The sequence below is a fragment of the Stegodyphus dumicola genome, chromosome 1, assembly GCF_044657685.1.
Source record: "Stegodyphus dumicola isolate Sdum_Otavi_A_Nest chromosome 1, ASM4465768v1".
NCBI lineage: Eukaryota > Metazoa > Arthropoda > Arachnida > Araneae > Eresidae > Stegodyphus > Stegodyphus dumicola.
The window spans coordinates 186,089,905-186,109,138 of NC_140768.1; the positions used below are offsets into that span (position 1 = coordinate 186,089,905).

Genomic DNA, 19,234 nt, shown 5'->3' on the forward strand with positions numbered 1-19,234 from the left:
TTCGAGACATCCTTTGTATTATGAATTGATAAAGTTTGTGGTTTCTGCCAATGCATATGTAATTTTACTTTTGGGTAGAGGGCAAAAAGATTACTGGAACTTTCAAGAAAAATTCCTTAAACAAATTTCTGCATACATAACATTTTATTTTTGAAACATTCCAGAATGCAGCCAAATTTTGCAAGAAACTGCCAAATGTTTACAATTTAATGATAAAATTTGTTGTTGCGACTTTGAAACTATATTTAAAAATTTTTTCACTGTTTACAAAATTCTAAGTGTTACATGCACAAAATTTAACAGAATAAAATATAATAATCTAATTCATACTAAAAAATACACATAATTATTACATATAAATTTTAAGGGAGGCAAAAAATAGAGAAGAAATGTTTATAAAACTATAATAAAACAAAACAAAAATTAGATAAATAAATAGCAATGAAAAAAGCATGTATACTGCTAAAAAAAAATGGGACAGTTCTATATCTCCCATTCTACCAGGCTGATTCACGAAATTCAAATTGCGTTCTTTGTGTCTCGAAAGCGCAACTTAGGATATATATTAGATTTATATATATCACTATTCTAACATTAGGTATTTTGACACAAAATCAGACTTTTTCTGAAATAACATAAGAATTTTTTTACATATTTCGATTCTACGACTCAAATTATGCCTAAATATAAAATTTTGTAAAATTTGGTGCGAAATTTACGGAGAAATTCAGCAATTTATGTTGGCGCTTTTTATTCAGTTTGTGCCAAAATTAGTTCACTTGGCTAACTTCTTAATATGTGGCAACCTATTTTCATTTCCATTTTTACATAGTGCGTGAGAGGAAAAAAAAGACTCAATCATTCCTTCTTTCAAATAATGTTCTTTATCTTATATTTTTAATTATAATTGTTATTAATTTTAAACAATTTTTTTTTCTTTTTCAAATTGATTTTAATTGCTTACGTTGCATAGTTTCTTTTGAATAACTGCTTTAAAAATTTCTATTACTCATTCAAACTGCATAGTTTAAATCAAAGGTGCATCATTTATTTTTTTTAAATAGTTTTCTTTATACTATATTTTTAGTCATAGTTACTATTTTAGGTAATTTTCAAATTTTTAGACTTTTATTTTAATTGTTAGTGTTGCATTGTCTCTTCAGATAATTATTTTAAAATTTTCTATTTATTCATTTGGACTGAGCATTTTAAATATATTTATTAATATAAATTTTCCAGAATTTGATTTTATTTACTTGAATTGCGTTTCGGAAGAACACTTTGTAACCCCAAGTACGATGCATTTCAAAACTACATATATTAAAAAAGAAATTACAGTAAAGCACAGTTAACACGCCTTTCAATGTTCCCTTCAGAAAAGATATATATAAATAAGAGAGATGTATAACCAACATTGTAACTTGGGATGACTTGCATACACCGCTTTAAACAGTTTTATCATCGTGCCCATTGCTTTACACACTTTTATCCTACTTTTGGTTTCTTAAAATGTTATTCATATTTTAGTCAAATATTTTATTTTTGAAATCTCAAGAATCAAATATCATAAGATGAAAAAGTTTTAAATTAAAAAAAGTACAAATACCAAATTTTTGCGTAAAATTTATTTTTTCCTCTCTTTTTCTTCAGGCATTCTGCAACTATATTAAAAAGCATCCAACTTTTCGAAACATCGTGGTATTTCTGACAATCATTTTAAATAAAGTTATTGCCTTCCATTTCATGAAGGCCCACAAATGGCCGAGCGGTAAAGTCGCTGAACACTGGTAGTTCACTCCGGGGTTCGAATCCTGGTAAACGGGCTGGTTGCATGGCATTTTCAAGGATTTTCTCACGTGTAACGTGTATGCCAGCTGGTTTCCATTAGGAATTTCTTCACAAAGGCATCCTACCTTTTAGGCAGATAGCCCTGCTTTGCTGTAACTTAATAATCCAATTAAATTAATTCCATCAGAGCCTTTATCAGTCTTTAGAGGCTAAGCATTTTGAAGGTATGAGATAAAAGGAAAGACTGGTTTCATCAAGAGGTATTGCTTTATTTAATTCTCACAAAGCACACTAGGACTATCTGCCTAAAGGGAGGGATGCCTTCGAGGAGGATTTTCTAAAGGAAACTGGCTCGTATACACATTACACATGAGGAAAACCATGAAAACGCCCATGCAGTTAGCCCGTTCGCGGGATTCGAACCTCGGATCGAACTACCAAGTGTTCAGCGACTCTACCGCTCGGCCTCTGTTTCATCAGGAGGGAAAAAAAAAACAACGTCTTTAGGTGACATTCACATACATCACTGGATAAACTCCTGAATCTTCAAATAATTTGATTGAGAAATCATGGGATTCTTTGTTTATGATACGATATGATGTTCTATTAAGTAATTTATACAACCATATAGTCTAAAACCAGTCGCTCTTCACTTTAATCTGCAATGATATCGTTTTTGTATTTTCTGTTAACACAAGCTCAATTGAAGGTCCAAGTGTTTTCTCTTTGAACACACAAATTCCTTGAAGTATTCTAAGAGTATATTCAAAAGCATCCAACTTTTCGAAACACCTTGGCCTTTCTGACAGACAAATTCCCGTTCAAATTTTTGCTTACTTTTCTCCCTAATTTTCTTCTTTCCTTCTACATTTATTTTCAGTGCTCCCAGCAAGAAAATTAAGATTTTTTGATTGTTACACTTTCATAAATTTTGCATTCTTACCAGTTTTTTAAAATATCAATTACATCAACTGCGTTTCAGTTGAAGATAGCTTTTCCTTTTCTAGGCATTTTAACTATAAATAAAGTTTAAAGTGAAGTCCAAAGGATAAGTATTTTAATTAAAAGATTTTTTTGCTAAATGACAAAGAAATAAAACAGTCCAGCAGTGTTTATTCTGTACCATCGAGTGGCCCGATTCTTATATTGGCTGAAACAATCTAAATCATATTAATGATCATGTTTTTTTTTATACAATCTATAACACGAGAGAAAAATTAGCTTCTTAAAACATTCTTTCTAAGAGGACTAATATAAAAATTTATATTTATATATATATTTTTAAGGCTGGGACTTGAACCAAACTGTCAAACTTTTAAATTTTAATTTACATGGTGGTTATAATTAAATTTCCCTTTTGAAATGGTCATAAAAGGAAAACTAACAAACAAAATGTTATCAACTTGGGAATCGTGTAAAGGAGGTTATGGGAATTTATTTTCCGCGTGGGGGGGAGTTCAAAAACTCACCACCGGGGGGGGGGGATAATGGCACTGTATGCAATATTGTTAAATGAAATAAGACATGAAAACATCGCTTTAAAATGTGTTTAATCGTTTCCGAAAAGTGTTACAAAGCATGTTCAATGTAGCGTCCAGTATTTTCTAAAAGCATGTTAAATCCTGTTACTGCATTCTCAACAGCAGCTCTTAGCATATCAGGAGGAATGTTACGGACATGTCGGTGTATCACATTTTTCATTTCTGCGAAACTGTTTAGATTGTCACCATAAACAGTGCTTTTGAGATAACCCCATAGCTAAAAGTCACAGAGGTTGAGGTCTGGTGGGAAGAGGGCAAGTGTTGGCCTATAAGACGTTCATTCATGAAATGTTTCCTAAGTAACTGTGCGACACATGTGAGGTGGGGCCCAGCCCTGCATAAAAATCGGAGTATCTAAAATGCCATGTTTCTGCAGTTCATGTATCACGAAACATTTTAACATTGACTCTAAACGAGCTGCAATCACAGTGGTCCCGCTGCCGATTGCTATTCAGAGAAAATTGGTTCAGTTATGAAACTAGCTGTCTTGGTGTGGGATGACTGCTACGCAATCGAATGCAGTAGGAGAATGCAATGGAACTAGGTAGATAACATGAGGGATTTCTTTGGCATAAATCAATTAAAAGCGTTTTGAATCAGTATCTTCACGTTTTAGGGCAGAATTCAGGCTTCAAAAATAACAAATTAGTGATCCGTAAGAAAATGATTTCCAGATTGTATGCACTTGTGCGAGTGATTTGCGATCTCACATCTTCTATTCGCTAATTCATAGTTTTCACGGACGAATTCCTTACTTACACAGATGGCACATTCATCTTTTATCGAATTTAATGCCTTTAAATAGTAATTTGCTTACTTCAAAGTTTCTTAAGAGTATACAACATATTAAACCCGTGTAACAAAAGGTTAAGTTAGATTCCGACCCATATTTTGTTTAACAATATTGCATACAGCGCCATTTCTCCCTGGTGGTGAGGTTTCAAACTTTCTTTTTTTTCGTGGAAAATAAATTTCCATGACTTCTTTTACATGGTTACCAAGTTCGATAATATTTGATCCAGTAGTTTTCTTTTTATCACCGTTACAAAGTGGAACTTTAATTATAATCACCCTGTATATTATTAAATTTTAATTTGAAGCTATGCGTTATATGTATACCACGCGTAAGATTTTCGTTTTTATGGAAAAAATAAAGAATTGAAGCAAATATACTTACGATAATGGACCAAAACTGAAAAAATTCCCCCTCCCTCCGAAAATAAAATATTGAATCTTCGACCTTGAATTTATTGGATTAACGAAATATTCAATTTGACTTAACTTCTAAGTCCTAGTTCCGACAACAATTTCAAATTATTGAAGCTGAAGTAAAAGGTTTAGTATATATTCAATGTATGTTAATAAAGTAATCAGAGTGTAATAAAAATAGATTATAGAATTTACGCTGATCCAACTTTTTGTCTGAATGCACAATGTGTGATGGAAGAGAAGGCTTGTAGAGATCTGTTTTTGACATGACTCTAAAAGTAGATGTCATATTCCTTTTGTCTCTTCAATGTCAAAAAACTTTCCTTTGAGAGGCAACTTTAGTTTTTGGGAAAGAAAAAAAATCACAAGACAAATTTGAAGAACATGTAGGACGATTGAGTACACATACTTATTTTCAGAACACAAGCGGTTCTCCGACTGGTTACTGAACAATGAAAAGATGCATTGTCACGCAATACAAAACATTTGGAATACGTTTTCTGACTGAATAATGTAAGATTAAAAGTCATCTGCTTAATTCACAGTCATTTATAAGTCAACTACTCGGGCAATTGCAGAATCGTTTTGATTCTGAGCTTGTAAGAAAAAAACCTAATATCACTGGATTTAAACACTTCTTTAATCTTCCGAGAAAATTCCTTTTTTAGCTCATATTCCAAGAATATTAAGTAAATACAATTATTACAAAAGAAATTGACTATTCATTCGCACTACTTCTTGGTAGTTTACTAACGAGTTAACAAAACTTAAATTCTGCTTTTTGTGTCTAAGAATACAACAATATATTAAATATTTACAAATAAAATATTAAATTGGAGATTTAATTGGAGCCTCACCAGTTGCCTAGCATTTGAAGATTGTTAAATACTAATTGTTTGTTGCGAAGTCTAACCCAGGCTAATTGGCTTTCGTAGTTTTCTAGGTTCTTTATGAAAGCATCTTAACCAAACAGCTTCCATGTTCTTTCTATGTTTAAATAACCAACTAACCTAGTTTAAGCACGATTTCCATGTGAAGTTACTAGCAAAACCCTAATACTCATTAAAAATCATGTAGCTTGCCAATCAGGAGTAACATGAAAGATATGGCGCCAATAATTGAATTGCTGTTTCTAAACTTAGATGGTCATTCCTTAATTAAATATAATTGATTTGTAACTTCTACTAGAGATGATGGCAAGAATTAAGTGCAAATAAATAATATCGTGTGCAATCTTGATTAATATAGAATTAGAAATATTTGCATTCAGACAGAAAGTTTTTTGAAATATTTGCAATTACTTTATAAGAAGGATTTATTAATAACCATAATAATTACTTATTATATTACTGATGATTAGAATTCAGTTATTGATAATTACATTCTAGATTAGAATTTTAAGGATATACTGAAAATACGCGATGCATAAAAATACATTTTAGGATAAAAAATGAGTTGATTTTTTAAGTTTAAAAACTTCTTAAATTCATTTAATAAACATCGTACCCTTGTTGTTAATTGAATCCAGAATGTTGGGTGTCGTTTATATAATTTTTCTTACTTTTCCACAGAACCTGCTGACTTATCCAGCCATTTAATTCGGTCTCTAGAAGGTTGTGTGTTTATATCATAGTTTGACTTTTATAAAAATGATTATTCTAAATCTTATGTTTTTATAAAAATATACTGTGCTTTAAAAATATGGATGATAGTATCAGCCGCTCTTTCAGTCACTTTATAAGCAACAGCTTGTTTAGAAATAAATTATGCAATTAATGTCATAAAATATTTTCGTAAAATTCAAATAAACATCAAACGAAAGTTCTCAGTTTTAGACAATTCGATTTAAACGAAGCTAAAGTAAAGTAGCAGACGATAAAACGCCGAAGATAAAAATTTCCTCTTGCAAATATTTTTTTGAAGAAAGAATAAAAAAAAAAAAAGTAGTTAAAAATTTGAATAATATCATCTATAATTTAAAAAAAAAGAGCTTTTCATATAGTATTAATAAATATTTATTACGCATCATTGAGGGAAAAAATTTCATATAATTAATTCTCCGTAAAATTTTACTTGAAATTTAAGGTTAAAAATAGCTGTGGCAATTCACTGTAACAAGAATCCATAAACCACATTTGGCGTCATAATCACTCAAAAAAGAGATGCCAAATTTCAAAACGCGAAAATATGTAAATTCGTGTATATCTTAGAAAATTTTGAATAAAAAAGTCTAATTTTTTGCAAATATGCTTAGAAATACTAATATATACTAATTAGCCCACTTTAAGATGATGGTAAAAATTTTATATGTTATAATTCAAAATTTTTTTCGAAAAATTTATAAAAATTATTTAAAAATAGAAATTTAAAAAACAGAACACAAAAAAAATGGGTACATTTTATTTGGAATGAACCTAAATTTCGAAATGTGAAAGTAAAAATCAAAAAAGTTTAATAAAAAAGAGATATTACTAAATACTTGCCAAATTCAATTAACATTGAGGAGCTAAAATTTTGAAAGCTAACATTTTAAAAACTACTCGTACGATTTTTACAAAACTTGGTATTCTGGCATAATTTGAGTCATACAATTGAATTATGGAAAAAAAATTGGTATGTTATTTTAGAAAAAGTCCGATTTTGTGTCAAAATACCTATGTTAGAATAGTGCTATATATAAATCTAACATATATCCTAAGTCGCGCTTTCCAGACATGAAAAACGCAGTTTGAATTTTGTCAATCGGTCCAGTAGAACGGGAGATATAGCACTGCCCCCCCTTTTTTTAGCAGTGTACAATGCAAAATGAACAAAAGCAACAAAATACATATAAGTATTCATTCATAAAAGTATAATTATTTGCAATCACAGAAAATAAATCATTTTCCCAAATCTAACTTAAATTTCCAGTAATTAAGGGGAAAAGTATATAAATAATGCCATTCATTTGTTTGCTTTTAAAAATGACAATTCCTTTCCATATCCCGGCAAAGAATTATAATGTTATCATGAAAGTATGTAACAAATAAGAACAGCTGCTGACAAACAAAATTAAGAGTGCAATTACAGTTATTTATCATTTATGTTTAAATTATGCAAAGTACTTTTATTAAAATATCAATTTTGCTAAAAATAACTAGCACACTAAACAAAAACTGAAAGCATCAATTGTAAATTAAAATTAATTTTTTAATGACTAAAGTTTAACATTTTGCTACTAAGCCTTTGAAAATATGGTAATAGATAAAAGCATAATACAAAATGGCTAATGAAAATTAGATGCTTAGAATCTTTATTCCTTAATATTGAATACACTTTAATTACTTAAATATTGCTCCTAAACAAATAGTTAAGAAATTAAGTGGATAATCTTATGAAAGTCTCGATTTACGTGGATGAGTTTGTTAATAAAAATAATCTAGTTTTTACATGATTCTTACAAACTCAAAAATTTAAATCAGCAAAGTAGTATTCTCCTTTAATCATTAAATATAGAAGGATATATCTATTACATCTTTAGTGTAAAATTTAGACAAAATTCATAGAGATAAACAAAAATAAATTTATGGACTTAAATCCTTTTTCAATGCCTCTAACTCAAATTTGAGATTTGAGGTGGAGGGAAAGAGGAATTAAAAAGCAGTAATAATACTTATCCATACTTTGGCAACAAACAAGTTTTTCTTAAACAAAGCATAATGCTTTCGTTATTAAATTTATAGGTAGCCATTTTGTTTTGGGGGAATCTTGCTAAGCACATGTTTATGAATTTTGTATATAAGGGTACTTCACATTTTTAGCTAATTAAAATATAATTATTAACTTCGTAAACGGAGTTTCAAAAAATTAGGTCTTTTTACAGAAAACTATCCACCTACAGGTACAGAACTAGTTATAGTTTTCACAAAATTTTGTACCTTATTTGAAGAAACTTTGTACTTGGATGTATGTATATAAATCTAGGATAATTATTTCATGAAATAAGCCACATAGTCATCTTTCTTGAATATTTTGATACACTTATGATAAAAAATAACCTATATTTAAATTTTCAACTTTTACACTATAGATTACTAACACCCTTATAATCTGATAAAAATTAGCATATACGTACTACTTACTTTTTTATACACTGTTATTCTTTGAAGTACAGGATGACTTGAAACAATAGAATCTTTGCTTTTCATCATCATGTATGCACTTATGTTCATGCATATGCTAAAGTACATAGAAAGAAAGAAATATTCTTCATATCCAAAATACAATAAATTAAAAATAAAGGATGCTCATTTTAAAAGTGGACCCATCACAGAAACAGTTAAGTATACATATTTATGAAACATATTTTGCTTGCAAAATTTCTAGGAATTGAGGTGATTACAGCTCCATACATTTGTTGGCAGATTTCACCATATCCTTAACAACCTTGCTAAGATTTGATAGCAGCAGTGATTTTCATTTTCACATCTTCAGAGCTTCTGTAGCAAATTTCTTAAAAAATTGTGCACAACAATAAACATATGAATTCATCTTCAAATAATATTCCACTTGAAAAGTTAGGTCTTTAATACTGACCCATATGGCAGTGTCAACACAATACCAAAGCCACTGTTCCACATGCATACCTGTTCTATAACAAATGACTCACAAAATCAATTTCTGATTGGCATGCTTTCTTACTTTCTTTAATAATGTAAATATCATCTTAATGAATGGGAGTTTATTAAAATAGAGACTAAAATAATCAATTATACAAATTTAGCTAATGAATCCTGTTTAAATACAGATCTTCTTCATGACTTATCCACAATCCCATGTTTCCCAGATCGTTAAGGAAGAAGTCATTACTTTTCTAATAAATCAGTTTAACACATGAAAGAACAATCTTGGAATAAAAGCACCAATGCAAACAAAATATGTACATAATTATGTACTGTTTAAAAGTGCATTCCTTTTTAAATTGAAATTTTAAATAATAATTAGATAAAATTAAAAAACAGTAATAAATTAATTATATTAATTAGTAGCAATAATTAAAATGCTTTGTCATTTCATGTGATCATTTAGAAACTAAAATTTCAAGTTTAAAATTTATCATTAGATAAAAAAATAAGATGAAAAAAAATTAGAATCTACATCAGCATATGAAATAATGCAAGCAAAATAGTATAAAATATATTTGTTCAGTATCAACTTACTGCATCAAGAGATGATATTTCACTTTGATATACAGTGCTAAATCTTGAGATGGAATTTTCTCATTTATCACCAGACGCATTAAAGGTATTAATTTATCTTTGACTTCAGTTAACTGTAAGAATAATAATTTTCATTTAATAATTTTTATAGTAAACAAAAAATAAGTAATGAATAAACTAGAAATATTCTTGAAAACAATAGTGTTATATTGATACTGAAAAACATAGTGGTTCATTTCCAAAATTAAGATGCTAAACTGGCCTGAATATAAGATTTTTTTAAAGGATCTCTAAAAATTGCATCTATCTTACATGCACATTCTAACCTTTAAGAAAGTATGTTAAGATAATTTATCCTTTATTACATTCAATGAGAACATATTAAGTCGCACCAAAATTTCTTTGATTTTATTAGGAATGTTAAGCATGCCCAATATTTTATGTTTTATTGTTGAGCTACATTTTGCTTTATTACCTTCTTCCTTGTTTTCAGAACCTGCATAATGCCATCTTTTCAAAATTTTTGTGCTCTGCTAGCAAAATACCATTTAAAGTTGTTTATTTAGTGTGCTAGTCATTGCAATTTACTAAACTAACATTATTAATGGAATTTTTTTTACAAAAACAATAATAATAATAATAAAACACTGGAGAACAACAATTTTGTTGTCTTAGATCTGCCACTTGTTTTTAATTTAATTTATGTCACTTGTTTAATCTGCCATTTTTTTATTAACTATTGCCCTCTGAATCCAAAAATAACCTCTTTTTATCTATCATCCTGACTTTTAAGCTACAGAATACCCTTTGTTCCAAAAGTCATATAACCAAATATACTGTTCACAAAGAATAGTTTTATTCAAAGGCTATATATAGTCACAACAAGTTAAATTTTGTTCATACGGATACAGGGTTGCCATTCAAACCAGAGAATGAAATTACCAGACTTTTCCAGGTTTGTTTTAAGAAAATTCCAGTCTATCCGCATAGTGCGCGTTGACTGTGCTGAGAGGTGAATTAATTATGGTACCATTTAAAAACTCAAAAATTTGCAAATTACATATGATATATATATATATATATATACATGATGCATATATAAATACAGTACAAGTCCAGAAATCCGCAAAGCTTGGGACCAGAGGTGGTGCAGATTTCACGACAGAAAAGATAAATCATAATATTCAGACTAAAAGTGCAAAATAAATAAGGCATATTAGATACATTTAATTAAATTATTATATACATTATTGCAATATACATTATTATTTAATTAAATTATTATATGCATTAAATTATTATTAGGTATATAAATTGATTATATTATTCATTGCATTATATGTACACAGCATCGAGGTTTGCCGATTTCACCTCATGCAAAGATTTCTGGTGTTAGAACCACTGTTGCTGTAAAATTTCAATAGCTTTTCTTAATTTTTCCGTATATCATACACAATAATGTTGCAATTCCTTACGATTCTGTTCTAAACCAAGGAGTAGCACCCGTCTCCATCATTTGCAAAATTTGCACTTTTTGCATTACCGTCAATGCACCTGTGTTTAAAGTTTTTCAATGTTACAAGTAGTAAAATCATGAGTGCATTTCTTATCTGTCATTGTATTAAAAAGGGCTGACATTTAAAATATTCTTAATATCCACAAAATATCCAGATAAAAAAAAAGGCAGCACTAAATAATCTCGTAAAATAACAAAGCTCAGAAAATACAAAGTGAATTGTGAACTTGTAAGAAGCGTTGAGTTAATCGTCTGCTTTTATACCTCGGTGCAGATTTGAGGGGAAAAAACTTTTATCATGATGTCAATAATTTGGTATTTCCATTATAACTCATTATTATTCAGTAATTATGATGTCATTATTCACTTAGTATTTTTTCTTCGATATTTCGTAATCAATGTTGCAGTTTCCGGAACCTATAAACCGAATGTTTATATTTTGAGAGGCAACGTGGATTTCAAGAGTTGGCAGATTTTCGTTATTTGACTGTATATTTATATATAAATGATGCAAATATAAATATGTACAGTACAAAGTGCGCAATCCGGACTCGTTGGGACTTCAGCGATTCCAGATTAGGGGTTTTTCCAGATTATAGATCATCAATTTAAATCTAGTAAGATGGCATGCAGAAATTATACAATTAAAAATATGAAACCATAATTTATGAAATAAAGAGCAATTATGATCTAAAGGGTATCAAAATTTACAAAAAAAAAAAGCTTAATATATATTTGTTTACTTTATTAAACATTTCTTTCAATGTAAGTTGTTTAAGTTGCTTCATTTTTTGTGCTAATACTTTAATTAGCACAAAAAATTACTCTTTAATTCTCTCTTCTATAAACAGACATAATTTCTTGTTCAGTTACAAAGTTCCACTGTTCAAATCCTGTAATTGCTGTATTGACAATAACGACTCACTCGTCAATCGAAATTTTTTCGTTTTCAATAACCTCTCTATCACTTTCTTCACTATCGGAAGCGCACATGTGTAAATGCTTTACCCGCATGCATAGCGGACGCACACATTAAACGCGCATGTGTAAGTTTGTGGCTTTGAGGTCCGGATTATATATCATTCCGGATAATGGATGTCTGGATTACTGACTTTATACTGTATATGTAAATATATATAATATCCTCAAAGTATTATTACTATTATAACTGTAATAGGAGTTGTTTTCTTTACTGAAGATTGAGATTAAAATCTGCCCAATCTGGATTAAAAAATGTCTTTTTTTGCATATTTTTGCAGCTAAACAAAAGAAAGAAATCTATTTAATGATATTTTTAAATAAATTCAGGTATTTAATATTTATTTAGCAGCATACATAAGCAAGAAATATGTGTAAATTACATGATGATATGTCATCATACTGCTAGAATTAGTTTGAAAGGTATGCTAGAGAAAATTGCCTGAAATTTGAAAGTATCATTTACTAATAATAAATAAACTTAGAAGAAAGAAGCCACATTAAATGATACAAATAACATTAAAATAAAGTTAATTACTTAAAGATTAAAAACTGAAATATAATAATCAATGATATTTTGTTGAATATAATTATATTAAATGGTTAGCCTAGATGACTGACTGACTATTTTTTTTAATTGACTCCAAAATGATGAATAAGGCATTTATTAAAAAGAAGAAAAAGGTTTAAAAGATTTTTGTGGTAAAATTGCAGAATATAGTATAGCCTTGGCACAATTTTGAAAACTGTCGCTAACACCAAAATGACCCGTTTACTGCTCATCATAAATGTCCGGTTTACTGCACATTATAATGTCACCAAATCATGTGTGTACCATATATTAAAATTAAACTGGTTTATTTTATATGAGAATGGGAGAGTATTTTCTTTCATTCAACATGCATTGCACATGCGATGAGAATCTCTCGATTCTCGAGGTTGCTGGAAACTTGCTTTGCCTTTCTGAAAAACATTCTAATTGGCGCTGCGAAATTTGGCTCTATGCCATCTGTCCGAATGATGCTCAAGCAATACATAATTCACCAAAAAAGAGACTGCTTCCAACGATGATATAAAGATTGCTTTTTTTTTTTTTTTTAGGGGGGATCGCTGTATGAAATTCCCTGAATTTGATTAAAGTATTTAAATTCCCTGACTTTCTTAGTCAATTTTCAAATTTCCTGATTTTCAGGTAGTATGGCAACATTGAAATAGTAAAGTTCTTTAACCAAGTGGTAAATATTCATATTAAGAGAAAATTTTCACTTATAGCTTTTGCTGGTGCATTTAATCTGTGGATACTCTCACTTGATGCTCCAACAATAGTCAGCCATCATTTGTACCTCCCATCTACCTACAAGCGCCTGGCCCCAGCCACCACCCCAAGCTCTTATTGGACACGATTTCTGATGTCATACAGTGACGAAAAGAATTCTCTGCGGCATTATTGTGAGCCAAAAGCTTGAACCAGAGATCATTTTAGTGCTGAAACAGGCGAAGTGATGGGCGTTGATAGAATAATTTGCCATATTTGAGAAAAAATTACAAAAATAAAAAGCAGCTTCAGAAATATATTGTCAATATACATAGTATTAGAAAAAAGGTGCAAATCGATGTGCAGTCGATAACCGTTTAGCAGTATTTTTGTCATTAGATGAATATCGAAGTCATTTGACAATAAACACTTTTTATAAGATATAAAAGTTAAGAAACAAAGCAATAATGCATAAAAAAGCAGCATGGTAACTCCAATTGACAAAGTCAAATAAACGATATTATAAGTGCTTTAAAAATATCTTATCACTTTACCTTATTTTTAACCATAAGTGAAGAGAAATTAATGTCTAGAATTAGAAAGAAAAAAATTAATCTGACTACGAACAATTTTGATACCAAACAAGACTACGAACAATTTTGATACCAAACAAGACTACGAACAATTTTGATACCAAACAATAAATAAAAAGAACGTTATTTAGTTAACAAACAGTTAATTTTTATAAAGCAATAACTAGCTTTTACATTTATATCACTTTTAAAAACACTCTTCTGCAAAATAAACCGCTAATTCACGAAAACTGCGGCAGACATTGTTTACACAGTAAGAGTTAAGGCTATTTCTTGACATTGCTGACGAAGCAAATCTTGTTAATGGTCTCCTGCTGTATGAAATTATACAATATATTTCTTAAATATCAGTATAGCGCTTTGAATTGCTTTGAATACAGATTGCTTAGCCAAACGATATTTACGCATTATAAAGTTTTATCTATTCCATTAACATGATTTAACAATTTATATAAAAAGTGCCGACATATTTTCTTATACAGGGTTCGTATGGTCCTTAAAAGTCCTTAATTTTTTCAAAAATGATTTTTGGTCCTTAAAAGTCCTTAATTTTGGCCAAAATGAATAAACGGTCCTTAATTTTGCTCATTTGACATTTCTTATCATTTCTAATGATTGCCATTCTAAGTGTGAATTACGATTTCTCATGAATATGGAATTAAAATTACACGGCTCTTAACCAATCTGTTGGCGGATTTGCGTTGTAAATGATAAAAAATAATAATAATAATAATAATAATAATTAGCTACCCGAGCGAAAGAATCGGTGTCTGATTGGCTATTCACCCAAACTTTCGAAACAGGTGTTATCCATAAATTTAGGCAGATTGTGACGAAAGCGTGAAGCCGGAAGTTGTTTAAGAGGCGAAAGTGATGATGAAGGTGCTCGAGAAAAAAAAAAGAGGGGGGATTCTGAAAATATTTGCCAAATTAGAGCAATCCCAACCTGGAAGGCCACAACCCTTCCGACGCCAATAGGAACGAGATGCCTGGAAAGTGCATTTTCAATAAACTGTGGCTTCATCAAGCTGACTACAAAGACTGGATATTGATGGATGGCAATCCTTAAATGTGGTTTTTGTCTGAAACAAATTGAAATTTCTAGAATGGGAGAGTCAGCGCTGAAAATTCACATGAAAATTAAGTTTCGTTTTATCATTTCAATTTGCTTTTACACGGTTTTGCTTAGCTTAATTTCTGTGTTTGTTTCAATTAAGCCATAAATTAATTTTTTATCACCTTCTACGAAGTTTATTCTCTTTTGCACATACTAATATGTATGGGATATCGGGATTCTGAGTTTATTTCAGCAGACGGTCTGTTCGTGGGAAATCTGTTGGCTCCATTTCGATTTTAGGTCGTCAAGGGCAAATTCGGTAACGCTAGCCGAGAAAATGTGAAATTCGGAAATACGTTTTGAAGCTTCAATAGACAATTAAGTATTTGGTTTAAACCTATGTTGTTAATAGTAATGCATAATTTTTGCTAATGGCGATACAATTATTAGTTGAAAATAACTAATTAAAAATTTTTTAATATTTTTAAAGCTGAAAACAACTAATTGAAACTAATTTTTCTGAATTAACTAGACGCAAAATTAACTTTCATGAATTACTAAAGTTATTGGGTAGAAGTTTAACTGAAAATATACATTCCATATTATATATATATATATATATATATATATTTATACAGTACAAAGTCCGAGGTCTGGACTCGTCGAGACTTCGGCGATCCCAGATTTGAGATTTTTCCGGATATGAGATCATTTTAAATCTACTGAGATGGCACGTAGAAATTAGAAAATTGAAAATATGAAATCGTGATTTATGAAATAACGAAGCATTTATGATTTAAAGGGTATCAAAATTTACAAAAGAAAAGAGCTTAATATTTATATGTTTACTTTATTAAACATTTCTTTCAATGTGAGTTGTTTGATTTGTTTTCTCTGCTAATACTTTAGACTAATACTATAGACATATAATTTCTTGTTCAGTTATTAAGTTCCATTGTTCAACTCCTGTAATTACTATGTCGAGAATTCCGAATAACTTGTCAATCAAAATTTTTTCTCGTTCAGTAACCTCTCTGTTACTTTCTTCATTATCGGTAGCTGTATTTTCTGGATTTAGAACCATACTACAGATTTCGCCCTCCGTTAATTGATTGATGATTGGGCATTGTCATCGCAATGAAAAACTTCTGTTTAACTTCGCTAAATTCTGCCGCCTGGTGCGGCCATACGAGCTCTGGCGCTGGTTCTGGCTTTATGTGAATAACAAATCACTTATTCTTAATTCAAATAGCACTAAATATAATCGTTTGTCCTATGAGTATCACTAACAAAATCTATTTTTAGCATAAGGAAAGAAATTTCTGCTAAATCTCCCCTTGTCAACATTTTAGCGCATTAAACTTAAATCTGTAATCGGTTAATACTCTGTTATTTGGCGTCGCTGCATGATTCATCACTCAAGTTGTCATCCGTTGATAAACATGCGGTGATGAAAGCAAAATACAATAAATAATGATTCGCGATTTCGGCATCAAGGATATAAAATATTTCAATAATGAGATATTTTATTTAGCGCCAAACTGAGATTAAGAATCGGGATTTCCGGCATGTTTTTTTATGATGAGGAAAAAAATCTAATGCGCGTGCGTAAAGCATACCCACTTCCCTTCAAAAAAAGCCCTAAAAAATTGGTTGGTGGTGGCTTTGAGGTCCGTATTTTAGATCATTCCAGGTATTGCATGTCCAGATCTCGGACTTTGTACTGTATACATCTTTCAAAATATAACTTACCAGTATGGATTCACTCTTTTAAAATAATTCTACTTTAATTACACTTAGGAGATAATATAATCAATTAATCAATATTGCTTATATTGATAATTAATCAATATTGCTTATATTGATTGATTGGAAATAAATTATATATATATATATATATAGTAAAAAATGTATATTTTCACTATTCAAGTATTCACTGTGACAAGTAATCTTATCTTGTCACATAAACAGGCCTGTGTGGAAAGGGGCTTCTCTGTAAATAAAGCAATTGAAATTGAAAATTTAAGTGACTCATCATACATTTTTCAACGCACAGTATTTGATTACATAAAATTTTCTGGAGGTGTTCTTAATATCGAAATTAATAAAGAAATGAGATCAGCAGCAACTTCTGCAAGAAGGGGAGTTCGTTATTTAGAAGTTCAGTATTTAGAAGAACAAAAATCTTTAACTAAATCTGAAAATTCAAAGAGGAACAGAAATATTATTGAGGAAGAAATTGATTATATGAAGCAGAAGAACAAGTTTCTTCAAAGGGACATTAAAGATGTTAATGAAGAAGTAGATGCTTTAGCAGATGAAGCTGAGACCAGCAGGAACATTGATTTGTCTATCAAAGCAAATGAACTTAGAAGAATAGTTAAAGAAAAGGAAATAGACATAAATAAATTAGATGTTAAAATAGCTGAAAAGATTTCAGGTTTAAAAAAAAGCACAAATGTTTTGTATCTTTTATTGTACAATTTATTATTCTAGTTTCTTTCAAAAAACTAACGAAATAAGTTGTATGTTTACATATCAGTTATTTTAATCTGCAAAATATTCTTACATTGTGATTATAACAGTTGTTGACTGTTTTTAAATAAATATCAAGTAAGTTAAAGAATAATCATGTAAATCTCTAAAATAGTGAGTTATTAGTGTAAAATACACTTATACATGTTTTTCAAGAAATTATGTCCCTAATTTAATGTTATCTACTTCATAACTTGTAAGGAGTTAGTTTAATTTTCCAAATTGTTTTATGGTAAGTATTAAATTGAATTTAATAATAGTGCATAATACACACTTCTTTTAGTTTCTTAAAGTGAAATTACAAGCATGAAGTCGGTTGTATGGATAATTGCTTTATTCTATTCATTTTTTTGTTTGCTTATAGGTCCTTAATTTTGTCTTTGATGGTCCTTAAAAGTCCTTAATTTTCATGTAAGGAAATGTGTACGAACCCTGTTATACTGTTAGGTTCGTTTTAATTGCAAATATTCTGTTACATTGCACAAATTCACATTAACACAGGACATAACCAAAGTAGTTATAAGTTCCACTTGACATAACTCAAACGAAACAGATAATGGAATGTTTTCAGCCTGACGTCATAAACAACAACCAATAAGAACAGGGGTGGTGGCTGGGACCATGCACTTGTCATCTACCTTGGTTCCGTGGCTCCAGAAACTTCAGATTTTTGTGAAATAACTCACCCAGCTCATCACTGACTGTACCAAGACTTTTGGGAAGTTATCAAGATGGCTATGTAAAAACTGCAATTTGATGCTCATATTGCAACCATGCATTTTGAAGTTTTTGAAAAGTTACTGGGCAGTTTTGCTATAATTCTGTGCTTGTGTTTTAAAAAGTCTTTGACAATGTTTTTGAATGCCAACCAAGCATTTTGTTTTTAAAGTTCCGTCCTTGTCTTGATAAAATGTTCATCTTTTCAAATGACAGGCTAAGAAATGCCGAAATGAGATACTTGAAACAGTCTCCTTCAAATGGCAACTTTAACAAGTTGCTTTATGAGACCCAGTTTTAATATGCGGAGATGGAATATAATGTTCTTTCTGTCAACAAGTGGTTGATGTAGAATGTCTGGATCACCAGGTTTCAGGTCAGATCTTGATGGCCAATTTGACAGCATTCAATGCTTCTCATAAACTTTGCTATCACACATACACACACACACAAAAAAAAAAAAAAAAAAAAACAGGAATCGTTCATATATCTGCATTGCTGGCAAAAGAGGAAGCAGACCATTTTAAGGTCAGCACAGATGATACATTAATGCATGTGATATTGCAACAAATAGATAAATCTCATTGTGCTTTCATATTCTTCACACAAACAAACAAAATGGCCCATTCAGACTGCATTAAATAAATTTCCATTGTGGAGGACACATTTCAAGGTTCTCTTTGAGCTACTGAAGAACAATTGCTAATGAGTTGAGTTATAGGTTGAAATTCCTAACTCTCTCCAATTAAATTATGTATATTATGATAATATACAAATCCATCATCACTTCAAAAGTATTGCAGAAACACACTTTCTCTTGATCCAAAGTAGGAGACCTTAGCCCCTC

At 30.0% G+C, this 19,234-nt stretch overlaps 1 protein-coding gene across 1 annotated transcript in view; it reads right to left on the reverse strand.

Moving 5' to 3' along the window:
• The window catches only part of Sas10 (UTP3 small subunit processome component Sas10), a 78,961-nt gene that overhangs the window by 16,793 nt on the left and 42,934 nt on the right, over positions 1–19,234 (reverse strand). The window contains exons 9-10 of the mRNA XM_085823762.1: positions 9,737–9,849; positions 8,660–8,756 (exon numbers count right to left, since the gene is read on the reverse strand). Of these exons, the coding sequence (XP_085679888.1) occupies positions 8,660–8,756; positions 9,737–9,849 (210 nt within the window). The remainder of the gene's footprint in view (positions 1–8,659; positions 8,757–9,736; positions 9,850–19,234) is intronic.